The sequence below is a fragment of the Pelobates fuscus genome, chromosome 10, assembly GCF_036172605.1.
Source record: "Pelobates fuscus isolate aPelFus1 chromosome 10, aPelFus1.pri, whole genome shotgun sequence".
Taxonomy (NCBI): Eukaryota; Metazoa; Chordata; class Amphibia; order Anura; family Pelobatidae; genus Pelobates; species Pelobates fuscus.
In genome coordinates, this window is record NC_086326.1 from 10,331,178 (window position 1) to 10,356,854 (window position 25,677).

Here is a 25,677-nt window from a genome sequence, read left to right on the forward strand (position 1 = left end):
AATTAAGGATGGTGCCCATGGGACACTATCATGTCAGAAATGTGCCCCCAAACTACTATCATGTCAGAAATGAACAGACCCAAGCAAGGATGGCACCCATGGAACACTATCATGTCAGAAATGTAAAAACCCAAGAAAGCATGTTGGTCCCAAACCATTTTCATGCCAGACATGAACAGACACAAGAAAGCATGGTGCCCCCAAACCATTATCATGCCAGAAACAAACAGACCCAGCAAGGATGGAGTTAGGACTTTGTGAGGACAGGGATTAAGCAAAAGAAGAAGATAATAAAGAGGTGGTGTGTTTATAAACTACAGATGTCAGGGTTATTCACCTGTCTACGCATGTACCATTTTTCAAACTTTTCTTCACTTACCGAGAACAAACACCGGCATAAATGCACCGCAAGGAATAGGCATTGTGGTGGCTATGACCGACATCAGAAACTAGAAAGAGAATCACAAGACATTTTTATTGGCAGAATACAGGCTATAATACCTGGCAACTATTGAAAACTAAAGGTTACATTTGAAGAAAACACTAACAGAATATAGGCAACATTGGCAGACTGTAGGCAGTACCATCAGGCTACACTGGTAGACTATAGGCAGTACAATCAGGCAATGCTTGCAGACTATAGGCAGTACCATTAGGCAATACTGGCAGACTATAGGCAGTACCATCAGGCTTCTGCTTCCATAAGCACTACAGCGCTATGAAGTAGTTATGGTGTTTGGACCATTCCTCAAAATATATAAATGTTATGTTATATACACCTTCAAAATAACTGTGTCCATTTAACACCATATTATAAAAAGCTCACAGGAAAAACCTATCATATATAGGTATTAAATCAGGATAAGCATATTCTATGTAGTTAAATCTTGGACCGTGTGGCAGGCGGTAAGTGGGACAGACAACTCGTTGATTTTGACAAGGTGTGTGAAATATGAACACGAAACATCTCAGACCTGTTACATGTTACTTCAGTGTTCTCTTGTTCTCCATGATTTAACCTTCAGAAATGTTTTCATTGCATCGTTACGTTACATGATTCACAGAGAATCCTCTTTCTCAATCTTTACCTTCATGATGAAGAAGAGGGGCAGCGTGACAAAGACGCTCACGTTTGGGTGGATGAAGGCAGCAGAACGCCCAAGGACTGACGTGTCACCCACATGCTTGGTCCAAGTGTTGTTATCAAACAAAACGGTGATACTTTCGCGTGGCATTAGCTGAGGAGATACAAACTCTTAATAAACGTTTCCCAGTAGGACTATCCTCCCCCGATGAACATATATCTTACCTCTCCAGCCATGAACTGCCCAAATCCTGGGGGGAAGGTCAGTGTCGCGATGGAGAAAGTTATTACCGCTGGATAAATAAGACGACTTGCATCAAATCATGTCAGAGAGGGGGAGAGAGGGATAACAGGAAATAAAAGAGATTTATGCAACCATTCAGAACATGAACTCTGCACAGCATTAAAATAACAACCATAAGAAATGTGTTTCCAATAAATGTAATAAAAATAATAATTCATCCTATATATATACTTTTTACTTTCCTTACTTTCAGTATAATTGTGAAAATTTGAAAGATGCAAATAGCAGCTTGTTAAATGTATTCTGTGTTTTATTTCTGTGAAGAAACATGATACGTACATAGATGCCCACGGCTGTCTTGATTTTACCGCTAAACATGTTGTGTTGGAATTGGAGATTATCTCTAGTTTGGCAATTTCACAGGAATTGCAGCGTAATTTTGCGTTTTGTCTGACATGTGTAATACTGAATGTTACAATATCGGAGAGGCCTTACTGGCTCCGGAGACGTCCTGGAGCAGTTGAGACTTACTAGCGGCTCAGGAAGGTGCTCAGAGTCTTGTGTCTGCGGATTCCCAGGACCACGTGACGGTTCAGAAAGACAAAGAACGCCCCAAGGAATCCACAGCAAATCCTGTGTGGAAAGACATTACATGACACATTGCTGGACCATCAGCCCACAGTCCTTCTCTTCTATAAATCTGAGATATAGATATAGGATGGGATTCTTTCTAAATTATGTCATCTCAGATTGGGAGCCATTTCCCGAGCTAATTATCAACATTGATTCACTGAACAGCTATTTTATTCTAAAAATTGTCAATCTTTATTCATCTATCTATCTATCTATCCATCTGAATATCTATCATTTGGTCCATCCACCCATCAGAGACATTGCGTACCCAATCACAGCGAACGCTGGCAACTCCTGAAGGTCAAAGGGAAACTCCATGCGAAAGTTGGTGCGGAAAAGCGCTGTGATGGTGACTAAAAGAGATAACAAAAAATAAATAACTAAAATAAAAAACTTTCTGATTGAAGAAAAGAATCATAATCCAGGTCCCCAGATGAATAGCTGGAGGGGTCCAGACTGACCGAAAGTGATGGCAGTAGAGGCTTTCAAACTCTCCCCTTGATTTGTGTTAGAACACTGTGATTGGTCGCCTTGGAAAACATTTCACGCACGATTGACCGGAATTATCCCATCACTATAAGAGTTAATTTCTCAGCATGGCTCCGGTTCCATGCCGGGATTCACGGACCTCAGCTGTGTTGGTATATATCTGTGTTACTGTTTGCAGATATATCTGTTTAACCCCTTCGCTACTAGTAATTTCTGTTTGGAAAGATCTTATCATAACATGTATTTGGAACATAAAAATCATAGCTGGCATCTAAACACTTGCTAAAATAGGAACTTTGTGTGTGTATATATATATATATATATATATCGCTGTTCAGACAAACTTAACATTTACAATTATGTTAATATGCACAAAAAACACGCAATTCTGGACCTAACAGCTGGGAGGCACCAAATGAGGGAGAAAAGTCACAGATAAAAATAAAACTTTTATTAAACATCTAAGGACAATAGAAACATTTGTGACATTAGAGCATCTGTAACAATAATGTCCGTACAAAAAACGAGAAGAAGGGATAAGACGTCCCCAAATCAATAAAGTAAGTGATGTACACTCAAAATAATAATACGGGTTACTAACACCCTGTATAGCAATACCCCAGAATGCGAGAGTAATGTAACTTAGTATATAGTTAGGGACTGGAAGCCAAATGAATGAACCCTAAAACCTCCCGTTCTCCATGTCCTGATAGTTAGTGTCCTTGGATGTGTTTATCTGAATTTTTTTAAGGAGACAGTGACTTTTGGTATGGTGTTACCTTAGCTAAGTGTACTGTTTAATAAACTTAGGCACTGGATAGATATCCACCATTTTCAGATAACAGAGTTAATTTAGTTTCCAGTCCCTAACTATCTACTAAGTTACACTACTATCGATTTCTGTAGGTATTGCTATACGGGGAGTTATTAACCCCGTTTTTATATTCTTCATTGGGTTACCCCCACTCAGCTCAGGGAGATTAGCCCAGCAATACATTGTTGGTGGGTATCTTCCAGTCCCTTTACCTTGGGCTGCTAGACCCCCACCTTTGTTTTGTTCACACGTCTTAATTTACATACACAATTTATTTTTTTTTCATTTATTCATTCATATTTTTATTCCAATTTTTGGAGAATGAAAGTTTTAGACAGCATACAGTATCTCTTATTGATATAAACGTAAAAACACATGTTGGTGTGAAAAAAACTAGCTAAATAAAAGCGGTCAAATAACCTGCTTATAGGTATTTGTAGTTTGCAGTGCAGCTTAATGAACGTGTCTGCATGTGATCATGTAATCAGTATTTACAGTTAAATCATATATTTCTTCAATTAAGGTATATAAATTGCTATAGAGCAATCTCTGAAACTCGAATGTCAAACCCATCTACAGCCCAGCATCAGGCGCAAGGTTTCCCTCTGGTGGAAGGTATGAGTGTTACATTGTATAATAGGTGTGATCATTAGATATCTCATTACTGGATTATTTCTGTGTTCTTCATTAGATCTTTACCAACAAAAAGCTTTATCTTTGTCCTCTTCTTGTACTTCACTTTCAACATGTTTTCATTGGACACAAAATTATATTGCTGCATCTGATCTAAAGATAGAAGTGGCACTGCCAAATTAGAACATTGTGTTAGATGACTTGTGGAGACACAGCTACGAATGGCCACCAACCTGCATCCTTATTCCACACTGCGAGGACACGGAAGATGAATGCGCTGAACGTGGCTGCAAAGAATCCTCGCCAATAGTTCCTCACAGCAAAATAGGATGATGTAACCTCAATGCTGAACAGGACACCTAGAAAACCACACAATGACACAAATCCCCCGTGAGTTACACAACGACAAAACCAGGAGACTATCTGGGTTATTCACTAAATGGGAATTTTCTGGAATTAAGAGGAAATTTTAAATCTAAGGCCTATGTAGACAACCTTAAAAAAATCTCCAAGTCAGGCTTCTTGGGCCTGAAGATTCTCACTTCAGTAAATAACCCTGTATGTCTATTATCAGTGTTTCCTTCTAAAGCATGCATTTGTGTGTTGATGCATGTGTTCAACTCTATCAGAGAAGCTGAATATGTTTGTGTTTTGTCTGGTGTGCTTCCAAGAAGTGTGTGATGATATATTGTAGCCTTGTTTTGTAATTCATTATGTCGCCCTTTGCAATAATAGGTGAGGTCTACCCTTATCAGTTTGAGTTTTCGATTGTTACACTTGCCTCCCAGAGGGGTTCCAAAGCAACATCCAACACCAACTGCACATCCCACAGTGAGAACGTCAGCGTAATAATACGCCTGCTACTGAGAGAAGGTGGAGACCCCACGATAGGCAGGAGAAAGCAGGACCACCACCGGAACCAGAGACCACATTGGATTAGCAGAGGAACAGCCAGCCAGAAAGGGGAGGACAAATGGAAGATATTGAGATGGAGAGAAGACATATAAGTAATTTAGAGAATCAGAAGGAAAATGAAAGACCTCAGTAAAGGAAGATGAGGAGTATGAGAAGACCAGGGAGGAGGTTGGAAGATGGGAAGATCTTTAATGGTACAGGAAAATGAAGCCAAGCAGGAGAGAGAGTCGCCATGCATCAGTATCCTCAAAACGAGATGATGGAACGGGTGTTGTGCTCATGGTTGGTTCCCCATGAAGATTGTTTTCCTGATCTCTCAAATCCTCACACAGAGTGACAGAAATCAGCTAAGTGCGTTCCATAGTTAAGGCTTAGCATTGCAGAAAAGGTTTGTGAAAAATATAACCCAGGGCCAAGTCTGGTACAAACTAATTGCATGGGGTGCAAAGGACAGGGGTAAGAGACAGGGAGAGGGATTCTGCTCTTTTAGGGTGGGTTTGAGTCATGTGCCAGTTGAAGTCTGATCAGTACTTACCTTGCACCTCACTTGGCAGACATCTCCAGCCTCTGTGTATGAGGGTTTCCCAGATATCAGGAAACAATTCCCTATGGGGAGCCCACTTAAGCACAACACAAGCAACAAAGCAGTGCAAACAATATCAAATCAAAGACCATGAAAGAGGGTCGTATGGACAGCTCTCAGATTAAACCTCTTTCCCATAACGGCCCTGCATTGTGGAAGTGGACAAGTGGAGCAAAGAGTGAGACCATTAGTAGAAGATGGAGAAAGCTAGCAATGATCAAATAACGGAGAAGAGACACCCACATATATACATATATAGTAAAGGGACAGCCTGGATACAGATCACAAGGCAGAGAGATCCTTCGGGCCAGGAGCAGGGAAGACGGGCTACAGGACTATTCTGCTGAATTTTCATTTTACGCACTGTAGCTGCAAGATCCCCACCCTCTTTTGGAACCTCTTGCCCTCAGAGTAGCTCCATGTACCTCCAGTCATACTTTCTGAACTCATCACATGGTGATCCATGATTCTCCCTGTCTTAAACGTTATTTTAAACTCTCTCACCACCTCCCCACAAGTATAATTCCCATAACCTCTCCCTCCTCAGAAATCTCTCACTAGCCAGGTAGCTCCCTGAACCTCTCTCACTAACCATGCAACTGGCATAACTTCGCTCACTAACCATGCAACTCCCTGAATCTCTCTCACTAGTCATATAACTCCCATAGCCTCGCCCTACTCAGAAATCTCTCACTAGCCACGTAGCTCCCTGAACCTCTCTCACTAGCCACATAGCTCACTGAACCTCTCTCAAAAGCCACATAACTCCTTGAACCCCTCTCACTAGCCACATAACTCCCTGAACCTCTCTCATTAGCCGAATAGATCCCTGAATCTCTCGAACTAGCTACATAGCTCCTAGAATCTCTCTCATTAGCCATGTAGCTCCATGAAGCTCTCTCACTAGCCACGTAGCTACCATAAATGCTCACTCCTCAGAAATCTATCACTAACCATGTAGCTCCATGAAGCTCTCTCACTAGCCACGTAGCTACCATAAATGCTCACTCCTCAGAAATCTATCACTAGCCATGTAGCTCCATGAAGCTCTCTCATTAGCCACACAGATTCCTGAACCTCTCTCACTAGCCACGTAACTCTGATAACCTCTCCTTCTTTAGAAATCATTCACTAGCCACGTTGCTCCATGAAGTTCTCTCACTAGCTATATAGCTTCATGAAGTTTTCTCACTAGCCACGTATCAAGCTCTCTCAATAGTCTCGTATGACACTCTCTCACTAGCTACATAACTCCATGAACCTCTCTTACTAGCCACATAGCTCCATGAAGCTCTGTCACTAGCCATGTATGAAGATCTCTCACTTGTCACATATGACGCTTTTTCACTAGCACCGTATGAAAGTCTCTCACCAGCCACATAGCTCCATGAACCTCTCTCACTAGCTCCATGAAGCTCTGTCACTAACCATGTATGAAGATCTCTCACTAGCCACATAGATCCCTGAATGTCTCTCAATAGCTACATGTGAAGGTCTCCCACTAGCCATGTAGATCCCAGAACTGCCACCAAGACCGAGAAGCTCCGTGAACCTGGCTGGAAGGCCATCAGTCAGTAAGGTGAGTGAAAGAATAGCTCCAGGTGGTGCACACAGGGTTAAGAGTCACGGCACTTGCCTCCAAGGGGTGCAGCAAAGCAGCATCCAACCCCCACAGCGCAGCCAGCTGCCAACAGATCCAGGCTCCGGAGAGGGTCCTATATACAATGTATGGGTTTGTATGTATGGGACATTCATGGAGAGATTACACAATGTCACAGTCATTAGCAATTACTTTCCAATAAAATGTACAATGTAACAACATGTAACAATATCATCCGATTGGGGCACTCTCTATCAATACCCCCTCCTTGGCTGAGTGTTATGAGGTTTGTAATCCACCAAAGAAGATAGTATTGCAGCCACAAGCTACATTTTCCACTCCAGCTGAGGATTGTGGGAGTTGACATCCCATAACTCTCTAACTACACTTCAATCTCTTTGAATGTGTTAAAATGAGTCTTTTGAAATTTCAGTGAGCCGAGATGGCGCAGCCTGACATTTCCCATCAGAGGACTAATGTGTTGGCTACACGTGAAGACACTGGCGAGGGAGGTTTCATTTCTCCTTTAACTTCATATTTTCTTTGTATACTGATGCTGATGTGAAAAAGTAGCAAATTTGACAAGTTCAACCTCCCCTAGTGAGCCGATTCAGGAAACGAAATCCAACAAATATAGTTTTTCCTCCAAAATGGCATTACATTTCTCATTTTATTTACGCTTGCCATCAAAATTCCCAGATTTTACTAGTAACATGACGTAAAGTCATGATTTTATTAAAGACACGGAGGCGAGTATTATGCATAACTCTTTCTTTATTTCCTCAGCAGCAAAGATAGAGGAATATAAATATTGTCAAAATGAAAGAAAAACTAAACAGGCATAACAGTCAGCCAATCACATAACAGAGGAAGTAGCTATATAAGTCCTGTGTCTCCCACAATCCCCCTCTTTCTTGCGAAAACCGAAGACCAGGTAAGATAACGATGTCCCACTTGATCCAAACAGGAAACGGGAAACAATACGAAAACTTCAAGCTAAAAAAGATAGAAAAATATGGTAATTTCCAAACTCAAAACTGTAGACTTACCAAACATAACCGTGAGGAGCCATACAAAAAACTGTATTCTGGAATAGAAAATATATAAAATTAGGATCCAGCATAAAATGGTCAAGATCATACAAAAACATGATGCAAATATATGATATAAATACATGAAATAAATACAGACCTAATTGAAAGGCATACCTGAATAGCACCGAAGCATCTCATTTCCCAGAATCCACACCGGGAGGGTGGGCGGGAATAATACTCGCCTCCGTGTCTTTAATAAAATCATGACTTTACGTCATGTTACTAGTAAAATCTGGGAATTTTATTAAAGACACGGAGGCTCATATTATGCAAGTTCAAAGCTGTGCCACTACTCGAGATGCGATGTGTTCAATAGGTCTGAAATAGAAATCTCGAAAGGTCGATTCTCTGGACCAGTCCGCCGCTCGCATAATGTCTTCTAGACGACATCCGACTGAGGATGCTTTCGAAGCCATCGCGCCCCGTACAGAATGAGGCGTAAAAACAGAGGTGTCTATACCTGCAGAAGACAGTAGCCAACGCACCCAACGTGCCAGAGTAGGTGTCGAAACTGGCCGGTGAGGTGACTTAAAAGATAAGAACAAATCATGCAGATCCGCGGAGCGAAGGGAACGTGTAGCATCTAGATAAACTTTGACGCAATCCACTGGGCAGAGTGCCGGACAACCAGAAAACCTCGGGTAAGTAAACGACTTGGATGCGGATTTCGTCCTCCTGGATATGTCAAAAGTAACGCCTTCTGGGGTGAATGCAACGGCGTCCCAATCCAGGGCCCTGACGTCAGAGATCCTCTTGCAAGAGATCAAACAGAGTAACATCACCAGCTTGGATGACAAACGTTTTAAAGACAATTCTTGGTTAGGGTACCAAGATGAGAGGAACTGCAACATCACGTTGACATCCCAAAATGCAGAGAAACGAGGCCGAGGAGGACGGGCAAGGCGAATACCCTTGAGAAGGCGACATACAAAAGGATGTCTGCCGACAGGGGAACCATCCAAACCCCTGTGTCCGGCTGAAATAGCCGAGCGGGATAGGTTAATCGTGCGGTACGCCTTGCCCGAGTCAAACAGGAACGTGAGGAACTCCAGTATCAAATGTAGAGGGGCAGATACGGGATCCACTGCCCGTTCCATGCACCAACCAGACCACGATCTCCATGAAGTTCGATAAGCTGTTCGTGTGCCTGGGGCCCAGGCGTTATCGAGGAGCAGGAGAGTTGTCTGCGGAACGTCTGAGACAACCCAGGGTCCCCTGAAAGGAACCATGCTATCAGGGGCAACTGGTGTTGCAACACCAGGTCGTGTGAGTTCCCATCCGGATCCAGAAGGAGGTCCTGGAAGACTGGTATCAGCCGAGGGAAATCTATTGACAACTCCATCAAGCGAGGGAACCATGGTCGAGATCTCCAGAGAGGGGTGACCAACGCCACACGACAATCGTGGCGAACCAGTTTCGAGATCGTGCGTGCGATCATGTTGAACGGGGGAAAGGCATACAGGTGACCCTGCGGCCAGTCTTGGAGAAAGGCATCTGTCGCCACCGCCGCCGGGTCCGGCCTCCAACTGTAGAACTTCGGCAGTTGAGTGTTCAGCCGAGATGCGAACAGATCCATCTGGAATTTTCCCCACAACATGTCCAGGCCCTGGAACACTGAAGCGTGTAAATGCCAGTCGCCAGAGTCTCTTAAGTGTCTGGAATTCCAATCCGCTCCCGAATTGTCCAGACCCGGAATGTGTTCCGCCGTCACTGAGACGTTGTTGTAGAGGCAGAACTGCCAGAAATCTTTCGCTAGAATCGCTAACATTTTGGACTTCGTGCCGCCCAGGTGATTTATGTAACGGACCGCCGACACGTTGTCCATCTTGAGCAGAACACAGCAATTCGCCCGCCCTGGGGTAAGGCTGCGGATCGCGAATGCCCCTGCCAGGAGTTCCAAGCAGTTGATGTGTAACGACTTCTCCACGTCGGACCATCTGCCTCCTGTGGAAACGTCTCCACAACGAGCGCCCCAGCCGTGCAAGCTGGCATCGGACTCTATCACTACGTCCGGGACGGAGCCGAAAATGGCTCTCCCGTTCCACGCCTCCATGTGTGCCAACCACCATTCCAACTCGTCTCTGGATTCCGCGTCCAAGCGTATCCGGGATTCGTAGGAGTGACCCAGCCGAAGGTGTGAACCTTTGAGCCGCTGGAGGGCTCTGTAATGTAGTGGGCCCGGGAAGATCGCCTGAATAGAGGCTGCGAGGAGGCCAATAATTCTCGCCAATTGTCTTACTGACAAGTCCGAGACACGAAGAGCCCTCCGGATTTCCTTCCGAATGGCCTTCATCTTGGAATCCGGTAGAAATAAAAACTGTTGGACGGAGTCCACTTTGAAGCCCAGGAATTCTATCGACTGGGCGGGGGTCAGGACCGATTTGTCCCAATTGATCAGGAATCCCAAACCTTGTAAAAGGTCGGTCGTCCATTCTAAGTGTAGTAGGAGGTCCGCCCTTGACTGGGACAAGATCAGAATGTCGTCCAGGTAAATAATGAGACGGACCCCTCGGGTTCGGAGGAATGCCACTACCGGCTTCAAGAGCTTGGTGAAGCACCAAGGAGCCGAAGAGAGACCAAAAGGCAGGCAGGTGAAGCGCCATCGTCGGCCATGCCAAGTGAAATGCAGGTAGTCCCTGCAGTCCGCAGCAATGGGAACCGTGAAGTAAGCGTCCTTCAGGTCCAGTTTGGCCAGCCAGTCCGACTGGCGTAAAAGATCTCTGAGGCAGTGTATGCCTTCCATCTGGAAATGTTGGTAACGCAGGAAAGCATTGAGAGGGCGAAGATTTATCACGGGGCGAACTCCGCCCCCTTTCTTTGGTACTAGGAACAAGTTGCTCGTAAAGCCTTTTGCGGCGAACGGCAGTTCCTCTATTGCGCCCTTGGACAACATTTCCACGACCTCCGCGGAAATCATCTTGTCCTGATCTGGTGGAAGAGACAATTCTCTGGGGGGACAAAACTGGACAGGCATAGAAACGAACTCTAGGCGATATCCCCTTACACACTGTAGTACCCAAGCATCTGATGTCAGTGCCACCCATCTGTGGTAAAACAAGGCTAACCTCCCCGCTACCTGAACCTGAGCGGGAGGGGAAGAAGGGGTACTCACCGTAAGGACGTCTGGTTGGAGCGCCACTGCGGGGGTATCTGGAGCCCCAAGCCCTGCCTCTGGCTGGGAAGAAGGTGGGTGCTCTCGGGTCTTGGAAGCCTCGTGACGGAAAAAAGGAACCCCTGGGTGCTCGGAATGAGCCTCTGTAACCGCGGCCAGGCGGACGGCTCCTGCTACGCCCGGCCCCTCCAAAAACCTTGGGCGCGAACATGCGCTTCATGTTCGCTTGCGCCTTATCAATTGCGGTAAAGGTCTTCACATAGGAGCCCATGTCTTTGACAAAGGAGGAGCCGAACAGTAAGCCCTCCTCAGTCGGGTCAGGTTCTGTCACCGTCATAGCGGCCAGTTTAGGGTCGATCTTTAGGAGGATCGCCTTACGCCTCTCGGAGGACATAGCTGTATTAGCATTGCCCAGCAGGCAAATAGCCCGCTGGACCCATCCAATGGCCACATCCATATCCAAAACTGAGTCTCCGGATTTGGCAGCTTCGAGAAGCTCGTATAATTTAGATAGGGGCCCCAGAGTATCCAGGATCTTGTCCTGGCACCCTTTCAGGGAGTGGTCGAGGCCCTTCTTGGGCTTCCAGCCCGACTTATTGAGAAATTGGGCAATTTGGGGATCAATATCCGGGGTTCTGCCGGCGGCGCCGGGGAGGGAAGGCCTCGGGCATTCGGCGCGCAGTTTATTGCGGCCTTCTTTAGAGAGCGGGGTGCGAATACGCTTAGCCACGTACTGGGCAATATGGTCTGGGGGAACCCATTCAGCGGACCTGGGGTGTCGCAGGTCATCAGGGTCGAACAGGGGGTTACCCTGCGGGTCAAGAATCGCCTTGGTGTCCCCAGAGGCGTCTAATAAGTGGCCACTGGCCATGGCGGAGGAGCCCGAGGGGGTCACGCCCGTAAGGGGCAAATCCTCGCCAGATTCACCTTCATCGAAGGAGTCATATCCCATATGGTCGGACTCATCCTCCACACTCCGGTCGGTATCCGACCCATCATCCAGGGCTCTAGCCCTTTTCCATAGTCTAGCCTTTTTAGCCCGGCCAGGGGCTCTTTTGCGCGTGGGGTGCGCGCTATCAGTGACCGCTTCCAGCGAGTCATTCAAGGCAGGTAGCACCTGCATCGAGGAGTGGGAGCCGACATTTTTGGATTTGGCCTTAGCCTTACGTGCCCCAGGCACTGTCTGGGCAGGGGAAGGGGACCCCCCACCCTGGGAAGCTGGGGCGGTAACGGTAGGTAAAACCATCGAGTGCAGGGAGTGGGTAAATGAGGAGGAGACAGCCCCCATGGCTGAGGCAATAGCCTTCTGCAGGGAGGAAGCCATAGTGGCTTCAAGCAATGTTTGAAATTCCTGAGAGGCCATAGCACTCTCAGTAGTCTCCATGGTAAAGTCCCCTGAGGGATCTGCAGGCCCATCATCCCTATCCTGCATGTTGGCTATAGTTTGCAAGAGCCAACTTTAGACTAACGAAATGGGGCAGGGGGGAACTAAAAAGGGTTGAGTAACCCACAGAGAAAAAGCAATAAGAAAATAGTCAGACCGTTAGTGTGCCCGGGAGGGATCGAGGCGACCGACTGCACGGCAACTAGGAGGCAGACCGCATGGAGGTCCGTCCAAAATGGCCGCCGCACGCGAGGGAGTGCTCGCGGCCGTGCACCCGTCGGGGGAAGGGGCGCGTGCACTCTGCCCGCGCGGTAAGACCGTGAGCGGGCAGGGGAAAGTGCACGTAGCCGCGGTCGTGAAGCAAGGACCGGCCGCGGCAAAAATCACAGTTTGCACCCGCGAGGGAGCAAGGGAAAGGCAGGGAGAGAAAAAATCTCCCGGTAAAGGGGAAAAACCCCCAGGGATCCCCAAGGCACACTAAGAGCACAACAAATAAAAACGATGCATATACATTTAAACAAGGGATGCATCAATAACCACAATACCAAAGTAAAATTAGTAAATGGCAATAATAACAAGAAATACCACAATCAAAGTATAACAAGTAAGAGAGCTAAACATGGATACTTAGCTGTCTGAGGAAGCAGCAAAGAAAGAGGGGGATTGTGGGAGACACAGGACTTATATAGCTACTTCCTCTGTTATGTGATTGGCTGACTGTTATGCCTGTTTAGTTTTTCTTTCATTTTGACAATATTTATATTCCTCTATCTTTGCTGCTGAGGAAATAAAGAAAGAGTTATGCATAATATGAGCCTCCGTGTCTTTAATAAAATCTCTAGATTATCCCTTTTAAATTGTGGTCTTTTCTCAATCTGCAGCTCTCGGATCCCTTGAGAGGTCCTTATATTAAGTTTGAACATTGATGTGAATGTGTAATAATCTGCTTCTGCTCATATTCTGCATTTTTATTTTAATCCCAGAATGCGTCTCCCGAGCAGGTACCACAAGCTGTCGAGTATATTGTGGTTTTAAATGAAACATGTATAGTTTAACCACACACTATTGTGTATATCCCTCAGGAATTCACAAACTATGGAGCTGGCCAATCATGTCTAAGGAGAGATTATTAAACACTATTATAGCATCTTGTTTTGTTCAGTAATTGACTATAATTTATCAAGGAGATAAAAGTACTTTCTCTGAGATAACAAACACAATGTCCTCTCCATAGTCACTCAGACACTGTTCCAAGATTCACTTAATACTAATATTCAGGAGTGGCACACTTAGCTTCAGTCACTTTTCCTCCCTGTTATGACTTAGTAATATTGCAAATATTAATAACGTTGGTTAGTATTAACTTCATTGAACACGTATTGCATGACGTGTTCCGCAGAGACAACTTTTTTTGCTTTTTCTCTCTAATAATGCAGTCAGCAGGTTGATACAAAAAAACAAATAATACTTAATGAGATTTATTTTCCCCAAGTTCTTCGTCAGTGCCAGCTGCACCCAGCTGGACTATAGTCAGCAATATGGGGATTTGAAATAACTAACGGCACTGCTTAGTTTTAACAGAGATATATATAGCCACGCACATTGCACAACATGCTGAATCCTACATCCTTTCGAGAACTACCTCATTAGTATCTGTCACTAAGCTCTGGTTCACTGAAAACAAATCTAGTGACATTGGCAGGCAAACAGATACACAAACACAAAGATACAAACACTGACACACCTACAGATACACAGACACACAGATACACACAATGATACACATACAGATACACAGACACACAGATACACACAATGACACACATACTGACACACCTACAGATACACAGACACACAGATACACACAATGGTACACATACAGATACACAGACACACAGATACACACAATGATACACATACAGATACACAGAAACACAGATACACACAATGACACACATACTGACACACCTACAGATACACAGACACACAGATACACACAATGGTACGCATGCATATATACAGATACAAATATTGACAAACACAGATTCAAACACTGACACACAAGCAGATACAAAGACACACACATTCAGACACCCAGATGCAAATATTGACACACATACAGATACAGAGACAAACAAATACACACACTGACACACATGCAGATATACAGGTATAAATACTAACACACATACAAATACACAGACACACGTGTACACACAATGACACTCATGCAGACACACAGATACAAATATTAAAACACATACAGATACACAGACACACATATAAAAACACAATGGCACACATGCAGACACCTGTTCATTAGCAGGAATATACAATAGACAAGAGGTCACCCATTGAGACTGGAAGAAAGGTGTTTTCACTTACAGCAAAGGAAAGGATTCTTTACAGTATGAACAATAAAGATGTGGAATTCTCTGCCTAACGATGTTGCCTTATTAGATTCTATAGATATTTTTAGACTTGGATGCTTTTTTGCATAAACAGAATATTAAAGATTATAACTGATATGTATGTAAACAGGTTGTTTATCCAATGAGAAATCTAATTGCAATTATGGAGTCAAGAAGGATTTTTTCCCCTTTTTGTGCCATAATTGGAAATGGCTACAATCCAGGGTTTTTGCCATCTTTTGGATCAACAGCATACAAATATTAACACACATACAGATACACATACATACCGGTAAACATGATAACACACATGCAGACATACAGATACGAATATTAGCACACACAGAACACACAGACACACATATAAATACAATGGCACACATGCAGACACACAAATACAAATATTAACACACATACAGATACAAAGCCATATCGGTATACACGATAACACACAGGCAGACACACATACAAATATTAACACACATACAGATACACAGACACACATATAAATACAATGGCACACATGCAGACACACAAATACAAATATTAACACACGTACAGATACACAGACATATCGGTAAACACGATAACACACATGCAGACGCACAGATACAAATATTAACACACATACAGATACACAGAAACACAGATAAACACAATTACAAACATGCAGAAACACAGATACATATGCTGACACATATACAGATACACAGATAAACACAATGACACACATGCAGACACACAGATGTATATGCTGACACGTATACAGATACACACAGGGCTGGTGCAATTATTTTTGGCTGCACATAGTGCATAGTGCCCCTCCACTATGCCCCCCAAAAATGCATATTCACATGTGTGTCGCTTAATTCTCCTCTTAAATGTCTTACCCCTTTTGTATTTCTTATAATCTCTTTTAAATGTATTTCCCCCTTTAGTGTATCTTATCCCCTTTTTATCCTGCACTTCCTTTTTATTATATCTTATCCCCCACACATTACACCTTCCTGGTAAAGTTTTAAAAATCGTAACAATTATAAAAACAAATTAACACTGAAAAAACTGGTAAAACAAAATAAAATACATATGGAATACAGTCTGGAATTCCATATTTGAATCTGTATGTAGGTCCTCATTGGTTGATTGTTTTGCCAAAATCACAAAACAATCAATTTTAAAACCTTACCTGTGGACTCCAGTTAACCATGTGTTCCATTACCCAAAGAAGAGTTTGTGTAGATTATATAGACACAAGGTCTCTACACTTAGAGTCAGGTATTACATAGAAACATAGAATGTCACAGCAGATAAGAACCAATCGGCCCATCTAGTCTGCCCAATTTTCTAAAAACTCTCATTAGTCCCTGGCCTTATCTTATAGTTAGGATAGCCTTATGCCTATCCCACGCATGCCTAAACTCCTTCACTGTGTTAACCTCTACCACTTCAGCTGGAAGGCTATTCCATACATCCACTACCCATTCAGTAAAATAATACTTCCTGATATTGTTTTTAAACCTTTGCCCCTCTAATTAAAGACTATGTCCTCTTGTTGTGGTAATTTTTCTTATTTTAAATATAGTCTCCTCCTTTACTGTGTTGATTCCCTTTATGTATTTAAATGTTTCTATCATATGCCCCATGTCTCATCTTCCCTCCAAGCTATACATGCAGGGCCGGCGCTACCTGTAAGGCGGACTAGGCAGCCGCCTAGGGCGCCCCTTGGGGAGGGGCGCCGCCAGGAGCGCCAGCCCCCCTCGTGCTGCAGCCACCCGAGCGCTCTGCAGAGAGCCTCAGGCAGCTGCAGCTTTGCCCGGGCTGGTGCGTCCATGAGGGCGCACCGCCCGGGCGCAGCATGAGAAGAGGGGCTGATAGGAGGGAAGTGCTCAGCGCTCCCTCCTGTCACTCCCTCACTGTAGCGTGGCCGAGCTCTGTATGGTCCGCGGGTACAGGGAGCATCTGTCTCCTGTACCCGGCCGGACTAAAAGGAAGTGCACACTGAGTGTGCACTTCCTTTTAGTCCGGCCAGGTACAGGAAACAAAAGTTCCCTGTACCCGCGGACCATACAGAGCTCGGCCACGCTACAATAGAAGTGGGGGGGGGGGAGGGGAGATAAATTGAAAGGGCGGGGGATAAATTGAAAGGGAGGGGGGGGATTGAAAGGGAGGGGAATAAATTGAAAGGGAGGGGGGAATTGAAAGGGAGGGGGGAATTGAAAGGGGGGGGATAAATTGAAAGGGGGGGAATTGAAAAGGGGGGATACATTGAAAGGGAAGGGAGGGGAATTGAAAGGGGGGGATAAATTGAAAGGGAGGGGGGCGGATAAATTGAAAGGGAAGGGAGGGGAATTGAAAGGGAAGGGGGGGAATTGAAAGGGGGGCTAAAATGAAAGGGAAGGGGGGGATAAATTAAAAGGGGGGGGAATAAATTGACAGGGAGGGTGGGGGGATACATTGAAAGGGAGGGGGGAATAGAAAGGGGGGGATAAATTGACAGGGAGGGTGGGGGGATAAATTGAAAGGGGGGGGAATAAAATGAAAGGGGGGATAAATTGACAGAGGGAAAAGAAATTGACAGGGAGGGGAGGAAGAAATTGACAGGGAGGGAAATTGATGGGGGAGGGAGGGGGAATGAGAGTGGGGAGGGGAGAAGAGAGTGACAACAGGGGAGAAGAGAGTGACAACGGGGGAGAAGAGAGTGACAAGGGAGGGGGGAGAAGAGAGGGACAAGCAGGGGAGAAGAGAGTGACAAGGGAGGGGTGGAGAAGAGAGGGACAAGGGGGGAGAAGAGAGTGACAAGGGAGGGGTGGAGAAGAGAGGGACAAGGGGGGAGAAGAGAGTGACAAAGGAGGGGGGAGAAGAGAGTGACAAGGGAGGGGGGAGAGATTGACACCCATCACACACACACACACAATGCACCCCTTACACACAGAAAAACACACAATGCATTACACACACAGACACACACACACATGCAATGCAACCCTTACACACAATGCATCCCTTGCACACACAGAAACACACAATGCATTCCTTAGACACACTCAATGCACCCCTTACAGACGCACACACTGCATCCCGTACATACACAGAAACATACCTTGCAGCCCTTACACATACAAACACAGATTCACACAATGCATTCCTTACACACATATCAGGACATCCCCTACACACTCCACCCCCTGTGAACAAACTCATTGGTGGAACATGAAGGTGGACCCTGGGACCCAGACCTTGAGCTGTGTAAAGGGCCCCCCAAAAATGGAGCTGCTTCCCATTCTCCCAGAACATTGATTTTTGTGACCACAGTTACAAACAGCCTCCAGAGAGCCTGTTCTACACCAGACCAGTGGAGCCAGACTGCAGCTAGAGCCCATCATCATCCTCATCTGGTTGTAAGTAGGCAATCTAGTATATTATTCGTGGCACTAATCTCTAATTTACCTCACATTAAAGAAACACTATAGTCCCCAGAACCACTACAGCCTAATGTAGTGGTTCTGGTGTCTATAGCCTGTCCCTGCAGGCCTTTTAATGTAAACACGGCGGCACTCCAGCACTGGCGTTAGTTAACATGGCAGATCATATGGATGGGGCATTGTGATGTCACATGGGGGGGCGGCAAACTTTACTTTTGCCTAGGGCGGCATGTTAAGATCCTTTAACCTTTCCTTGTAAATGTTATCCTGCAATCCATGAACCAGTTTAGTAGCCCCTATTTGAACTCTCTCTAAGGTATCAATATCCTTCTGAAGATAGGGTCTCCAGTACTGTGTACAGTACTCCAAGTGAGGTCTCACCAGTGTTCTGTACAATGGCATGAGCACTTCCCTCTTTTTACTGCTAATACCTCTCCCTATAAAACCAAGCATTCTGCTAGTATTTCCTGCTGCTCTATTACATTGTCTGCCTACCTTTAAGTCATCAGAAATAATGGGTTTTTACGTCCAAGATGCATTATCTTGCATTTATCGACATTAAATGTCAGCTGCCACAACTTTGACCATTTTTCTAGTTTACCTAAATCATTTGCCATTTGGCATATCCCTCCTGGAACATCAACCCTGTTACATATCTTAGTATCATCAGCAAAAAGACATACCTTACTATCAAGACCTTCTGCAATATCACTAATAAAAATATGATTATGGGTGGGGGCCCTGATTATAATATTCAAGGGTGGGACCTACTGTCCCCTCCCAAACCCCAACAGATGGGTGGTAAGTGGCAGCTCTAAATAATTATCAGTGGGGGGTTTGAAATCAGTCCCACCAACACCCATTCCGGGTAACTAGGATCCCCAATCCCTGCAAGATAAAAAATATATATACTTAATATCAGAAGTCTTCTTTCTTTTTACTCTTCTTTTTGCCAACTCCAAAAAAGGCCAAGTTAAATCAATTATTCCCAATGCAACTAATGATTTTTTTTATACTGTTTAAAGACGCAGTAAAAATAATCCAGCTTTGCCCCGGGAGGGCTTGGCACAGACAGAGTTTGCATAGTGAAGAAAGTCTGCCCACGGTAGGGATACGCGGGGAACTTAGCCAATATGTCCGCACCTGACACATGGCACTATGGGACATAGGAAGATTCCAAACCTCCCTGATTAGGACATTAGGAAATTTGAATTTTAGTGAATAACTCAAAGGGACAAACAGATTTGGAAACAACATGAAGTGCCACATAATCCCATCACTGTCATTCACACTATGAAGATAAAACAAAAAAAGCCTGGAATGGAAACATGCAGAAGCTAACTATAAAATTAATAAATATTAAAAAATTCTTAAAAAACTTACACGTGAATACACTAAAAGCTTTAAAATCTGTAAAAACATTCTGTATGAATAATGAATAACAGCCTGAGCTCCCTGGTGCCTAGCGGTGGGAAATGGGGCAGTTATCTCGAAATCCATCCAGAAGACGTAGATTGCGCCAGCTCCATCTCTGTGAATGTCAATGAATGCGGTACCTGCACACAGTCATACACTACTTCCAGTTTTATCCTCAAAGTAAACGCAAATGTATATGGAAGCTATAATTTTATTTACAATTATTGCATTTATGTGTATCTCATTCCCTCCCCTTCCCACTTCACACTCTCACAACCTCCGCTACGACCTCACACCCTCCTTACCAATCTCACACCCTCCCTACCACCTCCCACCCTCCCCTGCCAATCTCATATCCTACCCTTCCCACTTCACACGCTGCCTACCACCTCGCACCCTCCCCGGCAGACCTCACACCCTACCTTACCCACCTCACACCCTCTCTACAACCTCACACCCTCCTTTACTACCTCACACCCTCCCTAACAATCTCAAACCCTCCCTTATGACCTCAAACCCTTCTTACCAATCACACACCCTCCCCTACCCATCGCACACCGTCCCCTACCCACCTCAAGCCTTCTCACACCCTCCTTAACAATCTCACACTCTCCCCTACCACCTCACACCCTCCCCTATCCACCTCAACCTTTCTCACACCTTCCTTAACCAATCTCACACACTCCAATACCACATCACACCCTCCATCACATGTCATATCTATTTGGATGGGGCTTGTCATAATATTAAAAATGCTATAGGTAATGGATCTTGTACATTGCCAGAGATATTCACTAAAGTAAGAAGTGAATTTAAGGCTAAAATTGCAGAGCTGGAAACATTGTATGAGTCGGCTCAGGTTATAGTTCAGTTACATTGAACTCCCGGCAATTCTCACTTTGTGAATAACCCTGTGTGATTGTTTTACTATATACAACGTGGCACTGTGCATCCCATATCATCGCATAACTCATTTAGTAAATAGCCAATTGTATTTATTATATTTCCCTCCCAGGAGGTCAGACACAAAGCAGCAGCCTGAGCCAATCCTATTCCATCCTATATTGACAATATATCCAGCAGACACGGGGGCAGGGCCACGGGAGGCCACGAGTCAACAAGCACGACCAGTCACAAAGTAACAAACACAGACAGACAAGCTCCTTACCTGGTAAACGCCACAGAAAACAGACATGAACTTGCTGAGGACTACAGCACAAATACTGGCAATGTGCACAAATGGGCCCTGGGAAGGGAGATATAAAAGAGTAAAATGCTGTCAATGCTGGCACGCAAACAGACAGACAGACAGGCAGACAGACAGACAGAGAAAGAAGATAGGCAGGTATATAAATATATTTGTATAAAAGTGCTAAAGATATTAGATCAAAGAACAGGCAAGGAGTTCTTCTCCTTTTGTATTTAAAGGGACGCTCTAAGCACCATAACTACTACAGTTATACCAACAATTACAAACCCACATACATAGTTATATATTCAGCTTATATGTCCAGCTTACACATTTATACATGAACAGATTTACAGTTAGTGAATATATTACTATTAATGGCATATTCCTGCAGCGCTGTACGATTATAGAATGGGGATCTGATGTCATAGACAGACAATACAGATAGAGAGAAGAGGGGGAGAAGGCCCTGCTGATTTTACTGTGCTGTCTGAGGGATTAATTAGTGTAAGGTTATTATTAATAATATTGCAATCTTTTCAAGTACTGGGAAACAAATAATTTTTTTAGTGATTCTTGTAAATTAGGATTATCACTCCTCCAGACTCGAGGAGCGTCTGTCCTAATGGTAAATTAAAGCCACCTTCAAGGAGAATAGTGAGATACTTTACTTTCTTACAATATCAATAAACTTGGAATGGAAACAAATACAATGTATTGTTTGTCTTTGAAATAATTTAATATTACAGCACATTTTGTCAAAAAGTGAAAATAAAATATTGAAAGGGATTAATTTGGTTTGTATAATTAATGTCAGGAACTGGCCAGGTTGATAATTGGAGAGTAATCACCTAACAATCTCAGTTTAGTTTTTTTATTCTGATAAAAGTAAAAGGAGCCGTATCTATATATGCGCAAATAGCAAATGGGCCAAAACATACACATTAACCCCTTAAGGACCCATGACATGTGTGACATGTGTGACATGTCATGATTCCCTTTTATTCCAGAAGTTTGGTCCTTAAGGGGTTAAAAGGGACACTATAGTCGCCACAATAACTACGTATAGTATAGACTTAGAGCTTAATGTGTAGTATAGAGCTTGATGTATAGAATACAGCTTAATGTATAGTATAGAGCTTAATGTATAGTATAGAGCTTAATGTATAGTATATACAGCTTAATGTATAGTATAGAGCTTAATGTATAGTATAGAGCTTAATGTATAGTATATACAGCTTAATGAATAGTATATATCTTAATGTATAGTATATAGCTTAATGTATAGTATATAGCTTAATGTATAGTATATACAGCTTAATGTATAGTATAGAGCTTAATGTATAGTATATAGCTTAATGTATAGTATAGAGCTTAATGTATAGTATATAGCTTAATGTATAGTATATACAGCTTAATGTATAGTATAGAGCTTAATGTGTAGTATAGAGCTTAATGTGTAGTATAGAGCTCGATGTATAGTATAGAGCTTAATGTATAGTATATACAGCTTAATGTATAATATAGAGCTTAATGTATAGTATATACAGCTTAATGTATAGTATAGAGCTTAATGTATAGTATATACAGCTTAATGTATAGTATATACAGCTTAATGTATAGTATATATCTTAATGTATAGTATATACAGCTTAATGTATAGTATATATCTTAATGTATAGTATATACAGCTTAATGTATAGTATATAGCTTAATGTATAGTATATACAGCTTAATGTATAGTATATATCTTAATGTATAGTATATACAGCTTAATGTATAGTATATATCTTAATGTATAGTATATACAGCTTAATGTATAGTATATAGCTTAATGTATAGTATATACAGCTTAATGTATAGTATAGAGCTTAATGTATAGTATATACAGCTTAATGTATAGTATATATCTTAATGTATAGTATATATCTTAATGTATAGTATATACAGCTTAATGTATAGTATATAGCTTAATGTATAGTATATACAGCTTAATGTATAGTATAGAGCTTAATGTATAGTATATAGCTTAATGTATAGTATATACAGCTTAATGTATAGTATAGAGCTTAATGTGTAGTATAGAGCTTAATGTGTAGTATAGAGCTCGATGTATAGTATATACAGCTTAATGTATAATATAGAGCTTAATGTATAGTATATACAGCTTAATGTATAGTATAGAGCTTAATGTGTAGTATAGAGCTTAATGTGTAGTATAGAGCTTAATGTATAGTATATACAGCTTAATGTATAATATAGAGCTTAATGTATAGTATATACAGCTTAATGTATAGTATAGAGCTTAATGTGTAGTATAGAGCTTAATGTGTAGTATAGAGCTCGATGTATAGTATAGAGCTTAATGTATAGTATACAGCTTAATATATAGTATATAGCCTAATGTATAGTATAGAGCTTAACGTATGGTATAGAGCTTAATGTATAGTATATAGCTTAACGTATGGTATACAGCTTAATGTGTAGTATAGAGCTTAATGTGTAGTATAGAGCTTAATGTATAGTATATACAGCTTAATGTATAGTATAGAGCTTAATGTATAGTATATACAGCTTAATGTATAGTATATATCTTAATGTATAGTATATACAGCTTAATGTATAGTATATAGCTTAATGTATAGTATATACAGCTTAATGTATAGTATAGAGCTTAATGTATAGTATATAGCTTAATGTATAGTATATACAGCTTAATGTATAGTATAGAGCTTAATGTGTAGTATAGAGCTTAATGTGTAGTATAGAGCTCGATGTATAGTATAGAGCTTAATGTATAGTATATACAGCTTAATGTATAATATAGAGCTTAATGTATAGTATATACAGCTTAATGTATAGTATAGAGCTTAATGTGTAGTATAGAGCTTAATGTGTAGTATAGAGCTCGATGTATAGTATAGAGCTTAATGTATAGTATACAGCTTAATATATAGTATATAGCCTAATGTATAGTATAGAGCTTAACGTATGGTATAGAGCTTAATGTATAGTATATAGCTTAACGTATGGTATACAGCTTAATGTGTAGTATAGAGATTAATGTGTAGTATAGAGTTTAATGTATAGTATAGAGCTTGATGTATAGTATAGAGCTTAATGTATAGTATACAGCTTAATGTATTGTATAGAGCTTGATGTATAGTATAGAGCTTAATGTATAGTATAGAGCTTAATGTATACTATAGAGCTTAATGTGTAGTATAGAGCTTAATGTACAGTATAGAGCTTAATGTATAGTATAGAGCTTGATGTATAGTATAGAGCTTAATGTACGGTATAGAGCTTAATGTATAGTATAGAGCTTGATGTATAGTATAGAGCTTAATGTATAGTATAGAGCTTAATGTATAGTATAGAGCTTGATGTATAGTATAGAGCTTAATGTACGGTATAGAGCTTAAAGTATAGTATAGAGCTTAATGTATGGTATAGAGCTTAATGTATAGTATAGAGCTTAATGTATGGTATAGAGCTTAATGTATAGTATAGAGCTTAATGTATGGTATAGAGCTTAATGTATAGTGTGGCGGAACCTACCTCGCCACTGGGCATTGGAGGGGCCTGGCTGCCTGCCTCTTACCTGCTGACTATGGCCCCTGGAAAATTGGTACAGTTAAAGATTTATATTTGGGCATATTGTACTGTATATTGCTGCTACTGGCCCTTTTAACAGCATCTATGGACACATTGGGACTTTTGGGACTACTGTCCCTTTAAGACTGTGAAGCATGTTCTAGTGTGCTGCCTGTAATATTGTATATGTATTCATGTGTTAAGTTTAACCTGGGTGATATGTATGCAGCATTCATCTGATTGTTCGGTAGAATCACTCCATTCATTATATTGAGTGAAACTACCGAACAACCAGACCACCCAGGAATAAGTGTGCCTCCAATTACAGTTTGCAACAATGTTGCAAACGGGTAATTGGCAATCAGTGTAATGTATTCTTTGTCCTCTGGGTGGCCGCCATTCGGGAAACAAACACGTGGCGGCGGCCATCTTAAACTACCGAACAGCGGTGTTTTGCCGTCGAGTGTCTGGAACTAAAATCGGACACTTGACTAGGCAAACACCGCTGAGACCTCCATACTTCCAGAAATTCGTATAGAAACTACCGAATGATCCGCCGTTCGGTAGAAAGAACCCCACAAACAAGGGAATTCATTCAAACCCTCTCCAGGCTCTATAACACAGGCAATTCGTCTGTTTTCATTCCCTTGTTTGTGACCGACCGCAGGGCCAAAATGCATGGAACTGTTTTCGAATACTTTACCCATGCGGTCGGTCAAATCTTTGGAACCTCATATCTCCCGAACTGTTCATCCGAATGACTTGAATTTTGGATATGTTGTCCCCCTGAATAAGGGCTATCCAGCGATGCTGGATTTAAAGGTGTACCCCCTGTTTTTGGGGTACATCCAGAACTTGGCTGGAAAAGTGTACCGGATAATTGGGTTTAATGTCATCTGAGGGGAGGGGATGTGTGGGCTGAACCATGTATGTGATTGGTTATTTTATGCCTCCCCCTGGGTGTGGCCTGTATGTGGATTATTGTAATAAAAGCCAGGCTGGATGAGCCAGTCCAGAGTTCCTGTTTTTACCCTCAAAGTGATGTGTCGTCTCATTA

At 42.7% G+C, this 25,677-nt stretch overlaps 1 protein-coding gene across 3 annotated transcripts in view; it reads right to left on the minus strand.

The window, feature by feature from the left end:
• CLCN1 (chloride voltage-gated channel 1) overlaps window positions 1-25,677 on the minus strand; it is a 123,521-nt gene that overhangs the window by 27,861 nt on the left and 69,983 nt on the right. For all 3 annotated transcript variants that reach the window (XM_063434836.1, XM_063434837.1, XM_063434835.1), the window contains exons 6-13: window positions 21,003-21,080; window positions 4,679-4,757; window positions 4,131-4,256; window positions 2,230-2,314; window positions 1,860-1,961; window positions 1,310-1,394; window positions 1,089-1,238; window positions 380-449 (exon numbers count right to left, since the gene is read on the minus strand). In XM_063434836.1, the coding sequence (XP_063290906.1) occupies window positions 380-449; window positions 1,089-1,238; window positions 1,310-1,394; window positions 1,860-1,961; window positions 2,230-2,314; window positions 4,131-4,256; window positions 4,679-4,757; window positions 21,003-21,080 (775 nt within the window). The remainder of the gene's footprint in view (window positions 1-379; window positions 450-1,088; window positions 1,239-1,309; window positions 1,395-1,859; window positions 1,962-2,229; window positions 2,315-4,130; window positions 4,257-4,678; window positions 4,758-21,002; window positions 21,081-25,677) is intronic.